This window comes from Rattus norvegicus, chromosome 6 (genome assembly GCF_021556685.1).
Source record: "Rattus norvegicus strain SHRSP/BbbUtx chromosome 6, alternate assembly SHRSP_T2T, whole genome shotgun sequence".
In the NCBI taxonomy this organism is placed as follows: Eukaryota; Metazoa; Chordata; class Mammalia; order Rodentia; family Muridae; genus Rattus; species Rattus norvegicus.
Genome location: NC_141539.1, coordinates 33305844 through 33325870, shown reverse-complemented (window position 1 = coordinate 33325870; position 20027 = coordinate 33305844). Strand labels below are relative to the sequence as shown.

Sequence of the window (20027 nt, the reverse complement as noted above, 5' to 3'; positions counted from 1 at the left end):
AGTCAACTTGCCACAGTAAGGCTTCATATGAATGTACCACCATTATCCAAAGATGGTTTTGAAATCTGGTTTTCAACTCAGCGAAGCACAGTGATTTGTTAACACTGATGACCACCACCAACACCTGGAGTGTTTCTTCAAGACACAGATTTCAAGGGTCTAGTCAGATGTGGTGGCATATGCTTTTGAGCCCAGCACTCATGAGACAGAAGCAGGCGAATCTTTTTGAGTTTGAGGCCAGCCCAGTTTGTATAGCAAGTTCTAGGACAGTCAAGGCAACATAGTGAGACCTTATTTCAAACAAAATAAAAGTTAAATATCCCTAGGGTCCATGGTAACATGAGGCTTCGAGAGGTCCGAAGCACCTTGAAGAATTTCCCCAGGTGTGAAATTCACTGTGAGTGTCTACTTGATGGGATTTAGAATCACGGGGGAAAGTCTGAGGGCTTTTCTACATTGGGCTAGGAAAGCTCACCCAAACCATGAGAGCACCGTCCATGGGATGGAGTCCTGGACTGAATAGAAATCAAGCAAGCAGAGCTCCAGTCAGTGCTCACCTTTCTCTGTTTCCTCAGTGTGTCTGCTTCAACCTCCTGTCACCATAACTTCCCAGCCACAGTGGCCTGTCCTCTTCAGCTGTATCTAAGCCCCTTGCCTTCCTTAAGTTGCTCTCCTCAGGTGTTTCTGACAGTGATGAGGACAGTATCTGAGACAGCAGGTGACTAAGATGATAAACCGGGTCTGCCCTTCAACAGATCGCTCAGATTCTCTGTCCCTCCACCTCACCCATTCCTGTTTTGCTTCTTCTCAGAACCTTACCTGACCTGCCCCGCTGGCTGACATGAACCCTAGAATGGCGTCTGATTACCTGGAACATCTCGTTGATCCCCTCTCCAGTCTGTGCTGATGTTTCAAAGTACAGGAACCCTCTGCTTTCAGCCCAGAGACGCCCCTCACTTTCATCAATGCAGCGGTGTTTAGAGCAGTCAATCTGAAATAAAGTCAGGAGGGGACAGAGAAGGGATCCACCTTGTCCCACTACACCAGGCCCAGTGAGGTCTTTATCCTGAGCCTCAGAGCTCCGTATAAAACTCAGGCTAAATAGGACCAAACAACAAAGCCCAATGACGGGTTCTCCATCTAATTCAGACCACACTTCCACTTCCTCCCATGGGAAAGCAGCAGCTGTGTGCTTTGTGAAAGTTGCATCACTACATGTCCTACTCAAGAGGCCAGGACTCAGGAGACAAAAGCAGGAGGCCTCTGAGTTTGAGGCCATCCTGAGGTCTGCTGTCTGCCATGAACTACCCCTCCCACCGAGTCAAGGTACAAATATTAAGCTTTTCCTGTTTACTCCCTAGACTGTTTCCTCAAGCTGAACCCAAGAGAAAAATGAACAAAAATCCAGTTAGGCCAGGTTTTTGTGGGTTTTGTCTCAGAGACATGTTTTCAAAGGCTACTATTTATTTATTTATTTATTTATTTATTTATTTATTTATTTAGAGATGTAGCTCAGGCCGGCCTGGAACTCACTCTGTAGACCAGGCTAGCCTTGAACTCAGAAATCCTGCCTCTGATTCCCGAATGCTGGGACTGAAGGCCTGTGCCTGGCTAAGGCTACTGATTTCTATGTTAAAAATAACACGCCCCCATTCTGTGTGTGTGTGTGTGTGTGTGTGTGTGTGTGTGTGTGTGTGTGTGTGTGTGTGTATTTGAAGACTGAAGACAGGAAACCAGCCATGTTGGCCTGGAACTCTAGATAGCTCAGGCTGGCCTCAAACTCAGAGGCCTCCTGCTTTTGTCTCCTGAGTCCTGGAATTTTTGGCTAAGCCACATACCCAGCTCTTTCCTTTTCATGTCCTCAAAAGCACAACTCTGTTAACAAACCAATTCAAAGCAGTTACCTTGTTGGCACATACAACAAAGACAATATTCTCCATGTTCCCATGAGGCCCAAGCTCTTGCTTCATTTCTGCCAGCCATGAATCAAGGGCGTCAAATGAGTCTTTCTGCCCAACGTCATAGACCAGTATCACACCTTGTGTGTCCTTGTAGAATTCATTTCGGACCTGCGGATGGAAGAACAGAGGCAAGAGGAGTTGGCGCTGTGATCATTGTAAGGATGCACCTCACAGTTACTAATGAACAAATTGGGTCGTTTTTTATATTTGAAGTACTCATTATTGTACCTCAGTATTTACTGCCTCCGAGAGGACTTTATATAAAATCAAAAATGAAACAAACGGATCTGTAGGTCAGGAGAATATTGAGGAGGAAACAGGGCTTGGCTCCTCAGAGGCAGCACTCTCTAGCTGTAGGCAGACTTAGAAACACAGTCATGTAAAAACCGTGTCGGGAAGGCAGGTGAACAGTCAGAAGGAGCTTCAAGCAGAACGACATGACTGTGGATGGCAGCTGCCACCACACATCACAGCCGGTTAACCAGCATCCTAAGCAGGGTTTCCCAGACTGTTCCAGGGCTGAACGTCAGTTTTCAGCCCCCAACCCCAGAGCCAGTGCAATCAGATGGCAAGGAGCACAGCTGAGAAGGCAGGCAGCTCTAGGTCCACACGACCAGAGGTGTGACCACGGTCTGACCACAGGACCTTCATGCACTTCCTCATCTGTAAAAGGACACTGTACAGTGGCTGCACCAGGGGAGATCATGAAGGCAACACACTCAGCACAGCGCCTGAACACAATACAACAGCTTCCTCTCCCTTTCCTCTCTGCACTCTGACTGTCTTCACACAATTCATCAGAAATGGCCATTTCCCTCTGGCACATGGCTGCACCTCTCAGAAGAGTTGACAGAAGTGCAGGGTGAACTCAGCAGGCAGAGGCAGCGAGAAGCTGGGTGGGCAGGAATTCTAGTCGGAACCTTGGCAGAGAACATAGCTTTATGTTCTTTTCACGAGGTCCCCATGCACTCAGACTCACTCCAGCTAAGTATTCAGAAGTGAAGAAGCAGGGGATGGTGGCAATGTCTGCTACAGCAGCATTCAGAGGCTGAGAAAGGATTGTGAGTTTATGGCAAGCTTAGACTGCACAGTGAGTCTGAGGCCACCCTGGCTACATAGTAAGTCTGAAGCAAATCTGACCTATATAATAAAACCCTATGGAGGAGGGGGAGGGAAACATTTATCTTTTTTTTTTCCCCCGGAGCTGAGGACCGAACCCAGGACCTTGCACTTGCTAGGCAAGCGCTCTACCACTGAGCTAAATCCCCAACCCCTCTGAGCTAAATCCCCAACCCCGGCATTTATCTTTCATACTGGGCATGAAAGTATAAGCTGACAAAAACCTTGACCAAGAATATAAGGTTCTATCACAAATTACAGAAATCTAAGAAGCAGTCCACCACAGTAAGAAACAACAGAAGCAGAAGATGGCTGTGTGGTTTGACTGAGAATGGCCCCCATAGGCTCATGTATCTGAATGCTTGATCATCAGGGAGTGACACTACTTGGGAAGGATTAGGAGGTGTGGCCTTGCTGAAGTGGGTGTGGTCTCATTGGAGTAACTGTGTCATTGAGGGTAGCCTTTGAGGTTTCAAGGGACCAGACACACTAGCTGTTCTTTTCTTCCTGATGCCTGTGGATGAGAACTCTCAGCTCCTCCAGTACCACATCTGCCTGCATGCTGCCATGTTTCCTGCCATGTTGATATGCCATGTAGGTATGCCCCAGTTCAGTGCTTCCCTTTGTAAGAGTTGCTGTGGTCACAGTGTCCCTTCATAGCAACAGAACACTGACTAGGATAATGATTAATAATCTCTCTCCTCAAAGGGTAGTCCCTGCCCTTCTTGGCAGCTGGTGACTCTCCCTACTATGCCAGAGCTTTGAGGCCTTGGCTCCCACATCATATCTTCCAGGTGTGTTTATCCTATTTGTCTATCCATCCATCCACCCATCCCTCCCTCCCTCCACATCTGTCTTTGTGTGTACATATATGCAGGCACACTTGCATGTGCAGGTCGTTCACTGCCTGTGTGCATGTGGAGGCCAGAGGTTGATATCAGGTGCCCTCCTCTGACTCTGCACAGTATTTTGTAGACAAACGCTCTCACTGAACCTGCAGATTGCTATTCATGGATAGTCAGGGAGCCCCTGGGCCTGGACAGCCCTGGGGTTACAGGTGTGTACTACCACAGCTGACTTTATGTAGGTACTGATGATCCAAAGTTAGGTCCTCATACTTGTGCAACAAGCACTTTACCCAGTGAGCCATCCTCCTAGCCTCTTAAATTCTCTTCCACCAGAGTTTAGGAGATAGCTCGGTGGGTAAGAGCACCTGTTGTTCTTGCAGAGGACACAGGTTTGATTCCCACCCCCCACATGTGGCCTACAATGTGCTTAACTCCAATTCTAGGGGATTCAACACTCTTCTGACGTCCAAGGGCACCAGGTACACAGACGTACATGAGAGCATAGAAAATATTAATATATTTATATATATTATACATGTAATAAAATACATATAAATTATCTTCTACTAACTCCTTTTCTCTGCTTTGTCAAATACCAATCCTCTCCAAATGCTATCCTGGGCCCTCTTCCTTTCTTCCTGGCTTTCTTTACAGTTCAGCGCCATCAACCATGTGCATAGGTTCAGCTGTAACAATCTTCAAGATCAGTCTGCTCCCTTCAGTTTCTGGACCTCCGTTCTGCTAGGCAGCCCCAGACTTACCTGAACCACAGGAGCCTTCGTAATAGGGGAAGTCAGGATGAAGCAGCACTGTGGTCTCTGGGCCAGCTGGGCTGTCCGCTCTCCTGTCAGCAGCCACCGTGCAACACTACCTTCACCACACTGCTGTCATCCTCCCTGTTGTCTTCCCAGCACCATGACACATTGTAACTTATCTTTTCACAGCCTTGGCCCAAAATCCCCTAGTTGTTTCCCCACCCCAAGTCCTCTGAAGCTCAATCTCATTTGAACAGGGTTATAAGGCTGGGTTTGTTTTGTTTTCTTGGGAGGGGGTGGGTGCAGGCTCATGACAGTGTTTCGCTATATAACCTTGGCTGTTTTGATATCCACCATGCATCAGTCTGGCCTCAAACTTAAAAGGGAGTTACTTTCTTCTGCCTTCAGAGCAGTGGAATTGGGTTGGGGATTTAGCTCAGTGGTAGAGCGCTTGCCTAGCAAGCACAAGGCCCTGGGTTCGGTCCCCAGCTCCGAAAAAAAAAAGAAAAGAAAAAAACAGAGCAGTGGAATTAAAGGTGCATGCCAGAGCTGCTTCTTAAGAAAAAAAAAAAAGACTTAAAATTTTAAAATATTTGTGTGTGTGTATGTGTGTGTGTGTGTGTGTGTGTGTGTGTGTGTGTGTGTGTGTGTGAGAGAGAGAGAGAGAGAGAGAGAGAGAGAGAGAGAGAGAGAGAGAGCACACAAAGGTATGGGTGACCATGGAGGTCAGAAGAGGGTGTTGGATCCTCTGGAGCTAGGAGGTTGTGAGCCACTTAATGTGGGCTGAGAGTCACACCTGGCCTGCTCCAAGGGCAGCAAATGCTCTAACTGCTGAGCTGTGCCCCCAGTCCCCCGTTTGGAGTTCTTGTCTTTAATCTTTTGAGTATAATGTTGTATTTTATATGTGGTTTCTCCTGTTCCATTTCTCACCATCTTACCTTCCAGAACAGAACAGAGGGTAAACTCTTTGGCCTCCAAACCACCACAGCTGTTACACTTGTCTCTATTTCTTTTCTCCTCTACTCCCACCTCACCTTACACACCCCACCCCCACATCCTCTATTTTTGTTTTTGTTTGTTTTGGACATAGGGTCTGTTGTGGCCCAGACTAGCCTCAAAGACTCCATTTTAGCTGATGATGACTTGTACTCCTGATCCTCCTGACTCCACATCCAAGTATTGGGATTACCACATGCACCATCATGCTTGGCTACTGTTTGCACGTGTAGCACACTCCTGTCACCTGCTGCCATTTGCACAGCTGGCAGCATTTGCATCAGCTGTGTTCCACACTAAGGTCAAGGCACCTGGATATATCTATTCCTGGTCACCCATGAGGCCAATGGACATTCACTGATTCACTGAGTGGCTGAACATATAGATGTCTACAGAGGACAAGAGCAGAGGCTAAGGGGGAGGAGACTTTCACTGCGGGTCATGTCTCCAGAAAATGCATGAGTGTATGAGAGTGTGTGTGTAAGAGGGGGGGATCTATGTGTGTGTGTGTCTGTGTGTGAGTGCATGAATGAGTATGTCTGTATGTGTGTGTGTGTGTGTGTGTGTGTATGTGAGTGAGGGGAGGCTCTATGTGTGTGTGTCTGTATGTGTGTGCATGTGTGTGTGAGTGTGTGTGTGAGTGTATATGTGTGTGTGAGTGTGTGTGAGTGTATGTGTGAGTGTGTGTATGAGTGTGAGTGTGAGTGTATGTGTGTGTGTGTGTGTGTGTGTGTGTGTGTGTGTGAGAGAGAGAGAGAGAGAGAGAGAGATAGATTAAAGCAAGCTCAACAGCTACTGCTCAAACTCAGGTTTAAGCTCAGGACTAGCTACCTACATGGTCTTGGGTACGTTGTTTTATTACCCCAGCCTTAGTTTCCCTACCTGTAAAAAGAAAAGGTCAAAACAGATGTCTCAGTAGACCCCACAGCTCCATCACTCTAGTCTTCTGAAGCAGCTTCCGATTATGGGCAGGAGACTTATCACAACGAAGTTTAGTGAGGAAGCTAAGGGAAGGGCAAAGGCTGAGACAGCTTCTAATGTAATACAATACTACAGAGGTCTCAGAAAGTTCCTATGAGGGCATCTAAAGGAGACTGCATGTTCTTCAACGGAAGAGAGGCTCTGCTGCCCCTGGCAAGCCCCTGGGGAAACCTGTCAAGGGGGCTGGTAACAGTGGAAGTTCCATCAGGGGATGAGGAAGCTGGGGACTGTGGGATGTCTGTGGGTGTTCACAACATATGTGCTGAGCAAGGACACACTTTGGTGAGCTTGTGGTTTAGAAAGAAGAGAGTGTTTTTGGTTTTGTCAAAAAGGAAGGTTTGTACCACAGACAGCAACTACAAGACACATGAAGAGAGCTCAGACTATGTCTGTGACAAGGTACTGCAGAAGAGGTAACTTTAAGGAGTTTCTCTTAATTAATACTTCTATTTTCACAAACTCCTGAAAACCCAAAGTATTTTTAGATTGCATTAATAGGAGTCAAATATAGAACAGGGAGCTGAGACGCTGCAATCAGACATACCTAGAATGATGTATTAGAGCTTAGTGAACATCAGCTGACAGGGACACCCACAAAGACTTAGTCTCTCTCCTCAAAGGCAAGGCCAGAGCCTGCTGCAGACAAATGGAGGGCAGCCACAAGCTTTAGCTCTGGACAGGGTTAGCTCACAAAGCAGCAAACCTGTCATGACTCCCTGTTCTCCAGACACTACCACACCCCACCCTGTGTAAGTCTTAGCATACCCGCAGCCTCTCAGTTCCAATGTCATGTTCCTCAGTAGGACTTTCTGACCCTGGGAGACACTGAATCATAGTATTGAATGAGCCAGCACTTGCCGCTGGCTTAAGGAATACTTCTCGAACATACTTACACTCCACAAGAACATGGGACTCTGTGCTTCCAGTGTCTAGCATAGAAACTGACTTACAGCTAGCCGTGACTGGCAGATGACCACTGTGTTTAGGAGTATGCTGACATCGTTTAACTTTCCAATGAGATGATCTTTGTATAAGTCAAGATCTACATTAGTATTTCTGATATTCAGAACACCTAGGTCAGCCTTAAAATCAACCAGAACTCTGTGCCTTTTTCACTGACAAAAGGCTCAGCTTCGGAAACTGATTAAACCCGGCATAAGCTTCCCATACAGAAGGGAGTTGTTTTACCTCTCTATCTTAGTGTATTCACAAGGTAGAAAATTATGCAACCATTAAAAAGTCCCTCTCAAAAGACGGAAGCAGCCATACGTTCCTGTACTCTTTGGTAAGAACAGGTAAAATCCTGGACATTACGTATAAAGTATGAATTCTAAAACCTCTGAGGGACAGAAGCTAAGGCAGACGAGCTAAGGTCCTTGGGACCAGAGGAATGGCATGCTAGCGAGTTCTGGGGATTCTTTTGCCAAGATGTGGAGAAGCAACTCTAGGTGTCTAGAGAACGCCATGAGGGACAGACAAAGGCCTGAGGAAAGCCCAGCCTCACTAGTGAAGGACACAGGAAAGAGGCAGCTCACAAACAAAAGCCAAACACCTATGTGGGGAGAGGTGGGGGCATCTCCTGCCCTGGTCAAGACTGCAGAAACGTGAACTGTGACCGTGGAGATAAGAAGTTTAGTGATTGAGATCACTAACTGAACGGATCACTAGCTGAATGGAGGAGATAGGAGAAAAATCAGTGAAGGGGGGACCAGCTGTAGGAGGTATGGAGGTCCTCGTGCTCACAGATAAGCTCTAGGACTCTGGAATGTAAACACACAGGGTTGCACCTTTAAAGGCAGGGCCGTATAACCTGTTATCCATTCAGAAGACTGGGAGTAGGCTTGGCTAACAGTCTGGTAACCTCTGTAGCATCTGTACAGCCAAGACCCCACAGGACCCTCCCCCAAACCCATACTGAGCTTGTCCTTGGTCACTCCACAGAACTCATCACAGAACAAGTGTCACATGTACTTTACAAAGGATTTTGGTGCAGCCACACCCAGTTCATTCAGCTCACTCTGGGCTTTACTGTGCACACAGGATTGAGTTCATTATCACCAGGAAAGGTTTTTACCCATTGTGCTATACTTAAATATACCTAAAATAAACTGCTCAGGGTCAGACTCCCGAAGTCTGAACACCGGCTACTGAGTCGTGCTGAACTGAACTGCCCCTCGCCTCCTGCACACTGTTGCTCTGCTGTCTGTGGCAGTCAGAGACTACCGCAGAGACCCTTGCAGCCAGTCAGGCAATGCTCACTGCCCAGCATGATGACTCTGTCCTATTCCCAAAAGAGCCACGTGGTGAAAGGACACACACACACATGCACGCACACACACACACACACACACACACACACACACACCATGGCATACATGTGCCTACACATATACACATAAATAAATAATGTAATTTTTAAAAATCAGTATTACAGCAAAAATCACCCAATCTGAGTGGGGTGTGTGTGTGTGTGTGTGTGTGTGTGTGTGTGTGTGTGTGTGTGTATACCTGGGGTGGAGGAGACATGAGGGAGGACTGGGACACAGGACTATGAATGAATGAACAGGGACTTTGGGACCTACTGGACTAAAAGAAATCGATAGGAACAGTGGAGCTGAGAAGTGTAATGAAGAACAGGAAGCATGGTGGCCGCAGCCCCAGTGAGGTGAGCATCTGAGACAGGGGAACCTGCCTCCAAAGCGAGCATGGCTGGAATGTCTAAAAGTGCTAAGAGCCATCCACAGCATACAGATTCAAGAAGCTGTGAAACACACGAACGGCAAACGCCCTCACCCCAGTCCACTGAACCAAATGAAAATGAAGGCATCATGCAGTGTGACGGACACAGGAGGCGATGCTGAGGAGAGAACCACAGCGCTCGCTGCACAGAAGGGTCTGCAACTGTTAGCTCGGGCTCTAGCTCAAGAACCCGGAGCAAAGAGCCACATAACACCAGAGCTAATAGGAATAAGGAAATAATGACAATACAGACAAAAGTGAAGTGGCCAAGCTAGCAAAAGTCACCAACAGGGAGTGCGTGCCCGTCTGGGGACTGCCACACAGATGAACATGCACCTAGCAGGGCTGCTTCGGCTTATTCCTGGGAAGCAGCGTGGCTGGGGAGTGACAGGGAAGGTCACACTAGACCCTGCTGTCAAAGAGTGACCTTGCTGAGCTGCTACTGCCCATGCAGGACTGTGATCACTGACCCCTCACACCCTGGGCTGAGGTATAAGGTACAAGGTCAGCGTCCTCTTACGGTGGAAATGGCTGATACATTAAAATGTTTGAAACATTAGCCATGAAAGTTTCCATCTCTATTCCAGGAAAGTCTAAGTGATCAAGGAATATCCACTAACTTGAGACTCAGAGGCAAGCCACTAATATGAGCTAACTTTACAGATGATCTGAATACCAGTCACTTCAATTAATCCCCTCTGTCTCCAATGTCAATGTTGGACTTAGGTTTTCGGTTTTTCCTTTAGTTTATTTTTACTGCCATGGTGGTTGTTATTTGTTTTGTTTTTTGAGACAGTGCCTCTGTGTAGCCCAGGCTGTCCTGGAACTTACCTTGTAGATCAGGCTGGCTCACAGAGATCTACCTTAAAGCTGTGCATCCCCACTGCCCAGGATTTTTGTTTTGCTTTTAAATGGACTTAAAGTTTTCTTTTTGCTTGTTTGTTTTGTCTTTTGAGACAGGGTTCCTCAGTAGCCCTGGCTGGCTAGAACTTACTCTGCAGACCAGGCTGTTCTCAAACTCCATCTGCCTCTGCCTCTGCCTCTGCCTCTGCCTCTGCCTCTGCCTCTGCCTCTGCCTCCTGGGATAAAGGTGCTCACCACTGCCCAGCTTTTTTGCTTTTGTTTGCTTATAGATTTAAATTTCCTAAAAAGCCTTTCTTACCTCAAAGAAGAAGGGATGTCCAGCCATGTCAAAGATGTTAACTTTGATTTCTCTGTCTCTGACTTGGACCCTGAAAGATTCAGATGGAAACAATCTCAAAGGTCGTGTTTCTGTACTGATATTTATGGATTTCAAAAGGAAAGAGGAGTGACATTTCCAGAGGTTTCTTCATCCTCTTCTTAACTCCAGATAAACTTTACAATAGGAGCCAGCAAGCTGATCATAAACCCCGCCTCCTTGTTTGGAACACATAAGCCCTGAGTACCCACCTTCCACCTCAGATGCTTCAGTGTACAACCCTGAACCAACAAGTTCCCCACTTACAAAGGATCCTCCCCAGCTGAGGTTGTCATGGGGACGGGGTCATAAGACCCTCATCTGAGTTTCTTCCTGCTCCCCAACACCTGTTGTATGAAACTCTGCCTTAATTGCACATGGCCTTGGGGAAGAGCTAGAGTAACCCACTGAGGGTTAGGGGTAGCATTTATATAGCTTAGAGGAAGCCCTCATCCCAGCAGAGTAAAGACTTTCTGGTGCCAACTTTTGTGAGAGGAACACCCACACCATAGATGACCCCTTACCTACGTAAGCAAAATAAACTAGTCGGTTTCCTAGGTGGAATCTTGCCTTGGTTAGCCATAGAGACTTGAGAGGAGGGGTAAGCATTCTTTGTGTCTTCCTTGGGAAGGAATTTCAGAATACTCATCACGGGATAATCACATTTTTAAAAAAATTAGTAATACACAAAATAGCCTATTGAATAAATTCAATTCACTTTGACTCAACAAACAAACAAGTCGCAATTCTATGGCATTACATAGCAATTTCCATTTGTCAATAAGATGTAATCAAAGTTGCCTTGGATAGAATGCCCCACCACATCACTGATGAACTCCTATGCTCTGAAGTAGAAAACAGGAAAGAAAAACTTAGAAAGAAATGAGGATTTCAAATGAAGAGCTTTGTAACTTTCATTCAAGAGTTATAAACTGCATACTTTAGAGAAAAGTGTTCAAAAACATCTCCTGCTGCTTTCAATTGAAAACAGTGATAGAATTTATATAGAACTTTTAGGTTCTACTTTACCATAGATTTGAACGACTTTAACGCAGTCTAGGACATAGGTAAACTCGACCTTGTGCTTTATACAACTGACATTCTGCTATACATACACCTCGCCAATTTTATCTACCTTCTTGAATATTGCCTTCATATTCTGATATAAATTTTTTCATCTCTAAGTATATCAATATTTATTGAGCAGTCACCAGGGAGAAGCACTGTACCTGGCCCTTGGAGAAAACATACCAAATCCCTTTTTACAGGACTCACTTTGGATGTAGGACATAAAGAAATAAACCGTGACTGACGTGGATATTCCCTCCCTGCTGGCTGGTTATATGTACCACAAGATGGTGTACAGGATGTGGGGAGAAAAGAGATCACGATCTCCGCTGGTGGTGGAACCTACTGCTACAATACCAATCTGCCTGGCAAGATACGTCCACTGGTGTAACAGTGGCATGGCAGTTATGGGTATGGTGGTCTGAATAGGAATGGCTCCCACAGATTCATGTGTTTGAATGCTTGGTCCTAGGAGTGGCACTGTTAGGAGGTGTGGCCTTATTGGAGGAGGTGTGGTCTTGCTAGAGGAGGGATGTCACTGTCACGGTGGGTTCTGAGGTCTCAGATGCTCAAGCTACATATGCCTAGTGTAGGACACAGCATCCTTCTGCTGCCTGCAGATCCATATGCAGAACTCTCAGGTCCGTCTCCAGCGCCACGTCTGCCTGCACACTGCCATACTTCCCACCATGATAATAATGGACTAAACCTCTGAAACTGTAAGCCAGCCCCAATTAAATGTTTGCCTTTATAAGAGTTGCCTTGGTCATAGCGTTTCTTCCCAGCAATAAGACTCTAAGACATGAAGGTAACCAACCACTTTCGGATTATATATGAGGCCTGGGAAGACACAAATAACTTTTGTTGTTTTGCTTAATAGTCATTCTGTCAAACCAACTTCTCAATATTTATGTTTAGACCCACAGACCTGTATTGCTCTCAACTTTGGTCAGAGAAGCTTCTGTAAGGAGTAGTTAACCAGAAAGGAAAAACTGGTCAAAGGGACAAGTATCAATAACTAGGAATGTTTAATTGTAGGTGATCTTCTCTATCAGCCTTGACCAAGACAGTTCAGGGAACCCAGGTAAGAGGTGACAGAGAGCATGGAAGAGCTGGCAAGGGGGAAGATAGTCGTCAGCTGCTGACAGTTATGACGAGGCTGCTGTACACATCAACTCACAGCCCCCGGGGTCACCTGGACAAGACCAGATGAAGCCAGTCTAAATCCCAGCATGGATGAAGGACCCTTGGGGTCCCACCCTTGGTGGAGGAGCTGTTGGCAGTTGATGGTTCCTGAGGGAGGAAAGTAACTCTCTTTTGGGGATGTGGCCACAGTAGGTTGCCCCGAGAGTGGATGGCCTCACACCCATGCAGAGGTGGAGGTACTGGTGGGTGGATTAGTCCAAATGCATTATACAAACGCATAAAACTTTCAAAGAATGAATAATAACATTAGCAAAAGAGACCCCTTTCTCAAGTCAGGGGTCTTAAACATACAGAAATAATCAACCACCACAGACAACACAGAAAACGCTAACGTGTGTCACTTACGAAGGTCCTCACTGATAAAGAGGTGCTCAGGGGCCGAAGGCACAGAAGTCTGTAAGGAATGAGCTCTTTGTCCTGATTCTACTCCTCAGTGGGGCTTCCCTTGCTACTTTCTCTCCAACCACTCCTGATTCACCTCTAAACAAATCTCCCCTGATCCCCAACTTCACTCTTCTCAGATCTACATGCTGGGTTCCACAGTTCTAAAACCACACTTGCTGGTCAGGCTTGCTTATGCAGACATCTGTCCTAGATGCTCCAGCTGCCAGTCAGGCTTTGTGTTGGCCTGTTCATCACTGCCGGGCTACACCTAAAACCACGTCTGTCCTGGCAGGCACCTAACACACCAGCTGGCTGAGAGCACAGCACCACGTACCTGAAAATGTCCCTTAGTCTTGTCTTCTCAGATTTACCTTCAAAGCCCTCAGTGTACCCCACGCCATGCTCTGAAGGAGATGCAGGCTATCTTAGGACCCAGTCTGAGAGCTGTATAATGCACAGGCCAGAGGAACAATATACTTACTTTGTGACTCCATAGTCAATCCCAATGGTGGCCAGGTATTTAGACACAAATCTCTTCTCACAGTAGCGTTTTATAATGCAGCTCTAGAAAATCAAGATGCACACGTTAGTAATACACTCTGGAAAGCTGTTAGAAACAACACATTTCTTCACTAGGGCCTCCTCAGTCACCCCAGTTAAAATGGAAGAGTTTCCAAATGCAACAACTGGCTACCGTGGCAGTGGATGCCTGGAGAAACAGAAGCATCAAGAGATCAAGGCCAGCCTCAACCACATGAGACTGACCCAAAACTAAAACAACCCCCAAAAGACAAGAAGAAAACAAAAGCTATAATGTGCCTGAAACAAGTATAAGAGGTGAGGTTTTTACTTCGGTTTTAAGAGGGACCTGGCTAGCCTGGAACTTGCTATGTAGATCAGGCTGGCCTCAAACATGTCTCTGCCTCCCTAGTACTAGGATTAAAGTCATGTGCCACCAACCAGGCCACAAGTGATGATTTTAAAGAAAAAAACTTAACTCTTAGCCTCACACTAAATGTGGATGTGTTTTCTGTTATACGGCCATCGCTCTGACCTTGTCTCCTGCAGACCTCTCTCGGCCTTCCACATTCAACACCATTTAAGTACCCATATCTAGCCTTCGCTTCTTCCCACGCCCACATCTAAGCATCTGCTGGATGGTTTCTACTCAAACATCCTGCCATCACCTAAGTCAGCAGGCCCCTAGTGAGCTAACAAGACATGACAGTAGCTGGTCTTGCCTACATCGAGCTCTGTTAATCGAGCCAGGACTCCGCCAGTGAAAAAGGATCAAAATATTAAAGTCGTATTTGACTCAGGGCCTAAGACCTCAAGTCTACAGTATAATTACCTTTAGTGCCCATAACCAAAAGCGAAAACTCACATGAATATATGACATCTACATGATGGAATACATCTCTACCACGTGAAGAACATATTAATATATACCACAGCAAAGGTGCGCCTTATACAAGTCAAAGAAGTCTGGAGTGAAAGGTCACGTAGTATATGACTCCATTCACATGAACTCGCCCAAACAGGCAAATCCATAGAGGCAGGAAGTGAGTTAATGGCTAGGGGAACTAGGGAGAGTCTGTTAATTGCTGGGGCTTGTTCCCTCCAGGGGATGATGAAAATATTCTACAACTGATCAAGGTAGTGGTTTCATAACTCTGTGAATGAAATGAAAATCAATCAACTGTATTTTTGAAATAAGTGAACTCTATGTGAATTCTATCACATGAAGACTTACTTTAAAATGTTTAAGCTCAATTTTAACTGTGTGCATGTGTATGTCTGTGGATGCAGGTGTCAGTAGAGTACAGAAGAGGGCATCAAATCCCTAGAGAGAGACAGGCAATGCTGAGCCATCTAATTTGAGGCAGCTGTTGGGAACCGAATGCTGGTCCTCTGCAGGAGTCCAAAGTGCTTCTACTTGCTGAGCTCTCTCAGGCCGCATTGAGCCTGGCAGCTTTTGGAATCTGATTCTCTCCTCCTACCCTGGGTTCTGGAGCTGAACTCAGGCCACTAGGCTTATACAGTTAGGGTTTTCACACCAGCTCAGCCCCGAGGGCTTATTCCTTCTCTGGGCAACTTGAGAGTTCTCTGTGCCCCTCATCTAAACTCAATTCAGCTTCTTGCCCTGGCAGTCAATGCACCCCAAAGTCCCATGCCAATTTTCAAAGTCTCCTCGGACCTGGACCTGAAATTACCTAATACCCTCACTCATCAGCGACCTTGTATCTCTTTACATACTATGTTAATTTTGAAAACATATTTCTTTAAAATAATAGTGAATAAACCAGTGGCTACAGTTTCATTTAATGTATTAAGCACATTTTCCAAAACTGTCCAACATTTATCTACACGGAAAGCCAAAATTTAGGTAGTGAAGGGAGTTTTAATCAAGTGCTTGGTGTCATTCTCCAGTGGCTAGCCATCTTTCTTTTTGAGACAACGTCTCTCGGGACCCGAGGCTTGCTGATTAGGCTGGGTTACTTGGTCAGTGGGTCCCAGAATCCAACCATCTGTGCTTGCTTAGCACTGGGATTAAAAGATTTTTTCAGGGGTTCTGGATGTGAAACTGCTCTCCATGTTTGCACAGCACCAACTGATCTATACTCCCAACTCTCTCTGCTTTTTAAAAGAGAGTTGGAAAATAGTTAGTAGTCAATAAATGTTAATCTTCAGCGAACGTTTTGTTAACACGTACACGAAGGTACTTAAGTAGAATGGGAGCGTGCTAAATAGTAAAACACCAATAAATATTTGCTGAGCGTCTTCTAGTGCAGGGCACTGGTTTATATAGTATGTACACTTTCTCTTTAGAGGCCTTCTGCATTTGGTTTACTGAAGGACTCCTCTTCTGATCCCTTCCCTGTCACTGTCTGTCGACCTTGGGAATTCTTAACCAAGTTTCCGCACATTAAGGGAAGAAAACGAGTAATACGCATCTAAATTCATTTAGGGAAAGCCTTAAGTCACCCTGCCTTTCCCATCTGAGAGGAAGTTTAATAGCTTATAAGCAGCAGATGGAACACTCTGAAAGATTTTTTTTTAAAGGCTTCTCCGAGAAAAATGGATGTGGCAGTATGAGAAATTAAAAACGCAGGATCCTGGGTGGCCAGTGCAAGTCTCCAGAAACATACTGGGTTGTTATGCTCTGGTGATGGGAATATAGGCTCCCAGGCTGATCAGGGCTACATGTTTCAGAATCTAGCATCCCTTTAAATCTGGATGCCTCACTGCCTCACTTTAAACAGCAAGGCTGGCAACCACTCTCCCCAACCCTCTCCCTGAAAAAAGATTTGATACGTAAACTGATCATCCGACATTGGAACCTAGGCCTCCTTACTACCTCCAAAATACAATCAAAGATCAGAGGCCACCCCAGACACCTTCTTAGGAACAGTGACGTCAGCAAAGAGCCAGCAACCCAAAGGTCAAAAAGGTCAGGATTGTTTTCTTCTGGAGGCCGCAAGCCCCAGTGAGCTCAGGATGCTGAGCAGACAGCGAGGAGGCGGAGCTTCAGGCTGTTGAGTGGTGGCTCTGCTAGCCAATGGGTAGGTCGCTCTGGCACGCGGAGGTCCTGCCCCTCACAGCACGCGGTACTCACTTTCCCCACTTCGGCGTTGCCCATGGAGATGACTTTGATGCGGAGGGACTTGAGGGGCTCCTTCCGCTTCGGCACGTTGGACTCCATTGCCTTCGCTCTGCTGGGGCCGCGGGTTCTGGTGTCCTTAAGCACCCAGCCAGCCCGTCCCTCAGGCCTCCTCGCCCAATGACGGAGCCGCTGCGCTCGTCACCACCCTGGCTCCGCGGCTCGCCATCCCCACCGCTGCCTGGCCGCGGACGGACGCGGGCGGTTGGGAAGCGGCGAGCCGCGGAGGGCGAGCGGAGTCTCGCGATGACAGCGCGCCGTGACGTCATTGCGGGGCCCAGGAGGACTGGGTCTTGGGGTCCTGCTGGTGCGCTATTAGTGTTTCCTTTCCTGGCCCCAGAATTGGTCTGCACTTAATGGCAGAAATAGAGTGGTTGTCAGGGGGAGTTTTTGAAATTTAGTGTAAGGCCCAGTCATGCCAAAGGCTTTTTTTCTGGAATCTTTGCCGATGGATGCCTCGCTGCCATCCTCCTTTCCATCAATACAGTGACCTGGGGATTTCTGCAGAGGACTGATCTTAGGATCACAGTGGATACTGCGGATGTCCCAGTCACTCAAAGACGGTTTCCAAGCAAACGCTTTAATCCTGGCACTCAGGAGGCAGAGGCAGGCGGATCTCTATGAGTTCAAGGCCAGGTGGGGCAGTATTGTGCAATCTTGTTTCCAATAAAGATACAAAAACCTTTATAAATTTTATATGTATAAAAATCTTATGTATGGGGGTTGGGGATTTAGCTCAGTGGTAGAGCGCTTGCCTAGCAAGTGCAAGGCCCTGGGTTCGGTCCCCGGCTCCGAAAAAAAGAAAAGAAAAAGAAAATCTTATGTATGTGAGTACACTGTTGCTGTCTTCAGAAACTCCAGAAGAAGGATCCCATTATAGATGGTTGTGAGCTACCACGTGGTTGCTGGGAATTGGAACTCAGAACCTCTGGAAGAGCAGTCAGTGCTCTTAACCACTGAGCCATCTCTTCAGCCACCTGTATAAAACTCTTTATGCAATGTATGCACACCCTCAGCCTATTTGTCACCTCTACATTATCCGTCCCACTGTCTTAGGGTTACTATGGCTGTGAAGAAACACCATAACCAAAGCAACTTGGGGAGGAAAGTGTTTAACCTGGCTTACACTTCACTGTTCATCGTCAAAAGAATTTAGGATAGGAACTCAGAGAGGAAAGGAACCTGAAGGCAGGAGCTGATGCAGGGGCTGTGGAAGAATACTACTTAGGAGCCTGCCCCTCATGGCTTTGTTCAGTCTGCTTCCTATAGAAGTGAGTTTTCTTGGCTTCCACCCCAAACCCAGCCTAGCCAGCATAACTACTCAGTACAAGGTAAATGCTGTTACAGTGTAAATGCTATTACTATGTAAATAGTTACTTTATATTGTTGCCCTTTTAGGGAATAATTTTAAAAAGTACATGTTTAGAACACAATCACATCTCATCCCCTCCTCTCCTGATTATTCTTAATGGATTGCTGCTTCTAGTTTCAGACAGCCTGCAAAAGCAGGGAGCCATCTTAACATCATGCTAAGAAGGTAGCATCAGATGAGAAGAGGGAGTCCGACCCTGGCTCTGGAAAAGGACCTTGAACAAGACTCTTTCCTTGTTAAAAACCAGAGTTGCCTTTTGGAGCAGAGGCAGCAGGGGAGAGAGGTGTTAGTTTCCCCTCTCTAGCATAGGTTTTGTGGGGTTCTGACATCTGCCTACATCCCAGCTTAACCAGAACCTTGTTCTCTCTTTCCCCTTACCTGACAAGACAAGGTATAATCATAAATTCTAAGATAACTTGCTATTGCAGAAAGCAAGTGTTTGAATGAAAGTCAGTCTGGCAGACACACTATTCTTTTAGTCAATAATTTCAGTTACAGATGTAAACAGAGCTTGACAAATGATTATCTCATGCCCTGGGGAAAGATGGCTGCCAATTTCTCAGTAATTGCAAGGTGAAGAAGTCTCCTGCCCCCACAGTGCTTTTGACATCTTAAACCAAGTCTGGGAAGACACCGTGAAGACTGGAGTCATCAGTAGTTACTAAAGTCAGTTTCAAGCATGTTTAATTTAAAATGTTAAATGCTTTTTTGGAAAAAGAAAAAAGATAGAACCTTTTTCAATAATTGACATCACAACGTAATACGTGGCCATGGGAAATTCTGTAGGAGATGGCCAGCTTCCGGGTTTCGGCACCATCTGATCAGTTTATTTCTCAGCTGCCAGTGAAATGAGCCAATTCAAACCAGATTAGAATATTTTAAAGGCGGGTTCATTGGGAAGCTGCTCTCAGGCAGGTGAGTTCACTGACCCCAGGAAAGGAGGCCAGGGAAGTCACCATGGGGAGAGAAGGGGAGGGGTAAGAGAGAGAAGAGAAGGAGGAGGAGGAGAGAGGGAGGGAGGGAGGGAAGTAGGAAGGGAAGGAGGGAGAGAGGGGAAAGGAGGGAGGGAGGGAAAGAGGGAGAGAGAGACAGAGACACAGAGGGAGAGAGAATGCCAGCACAAAACATCTGGATTGTATAGGAAAGAGCCTTCCCCTAGAAAGGGGAAGGTTAGCCCAGATTTTGGACTGAAAGTTCAAGGTTGGAGGTAGGATAGGCCAGGTAGAACTGAGGGATGCTGGGAAAACATGGAGGCCAGGTCTGCTTTGATGTGTAAAATATGCACCTCAGTCACTTGAACCCTGACCAAACCACTTTAAGTAATGAATGAGACATGGTGGCTCCCACCTTGAGGCAGGCAGATATCTATGGGTTTGAGACTGGCCTGCTCTCTGTCAAGTTCCTGGCCAGTCAGAGATACAGAATGAGACCTTGTCCCAAAAAATAAATGGTACTGAATGAGGTGGCACAGGTCTTTAATTGTAGCATTTAGAAGACAGAGGTTAGTGGATCTCTGTGAGTTAAGGCCAGCTTGGTCTACATAGTGAGTTCCAGGACAGCCAGAGCTGCATGGTGAGATCCTGTCTCAAAAGACAAAGGCAGGCAGGAGGGGGGAAGGATGAATACGTAAGTGTCTGCTGCCCAGGTAAAGAAGCAAACGTCACTGACCCTGTGCATGTCTCTCCCAACTACCACCATTTTTACAAAAGCTTGTAGCT

At 46.5% G+C, this 20027-nt stretch overlaps 1 protein-coding gene across 7 annotated transcripts in view; it reads right to left on the bottom strand.

The window, feature by feature from the left end:
* The window catches only part of Dnajc27 (DnaJ heat shock protein family (Hsp40) member C27), a 46070-nt gene extending 28915 nt beyond the window's left edge, over window positions 1-17155 (bottom strand). For 5 of the 7 annotated variants that reach the window (XR_015621733.1, XR_015621732.1, XR_015621734.1 and 2 more), the window contains exons 1-5: window positions 16893-17136; window positions 13758-13840; window positions 10562-10631; window positions 1905-2069; window positions 869-991 (exon numbers count right to left, since the gene is read on the bottom strand). Coding sequence is in view for 3 of the 7 variants with exons in the window: in XM_087552527.1 (XP_087408653.1) it covers window positions 869-991; window positions 1905-2069; window positions 10562-10631; window positions 13758-13840; window positions 16893-16979 (528 nt within the window). In the remaining 4 variants the exon portion in view is untranslated. Of the gene's footprint in view, window positions 1-868; window positions 992-1904; window positions 2070-10561; window positions 10632-13757; window positions 13841-16892 lie in introns of all 7 variants that reach the window. The other 2 variants (XM_087552528.1, NM_206845.2) reach the window with 2 other exon arrangements.
* Between the last annotated feature and the right edge of the window lie 2872 nt (window positions 17156-20027).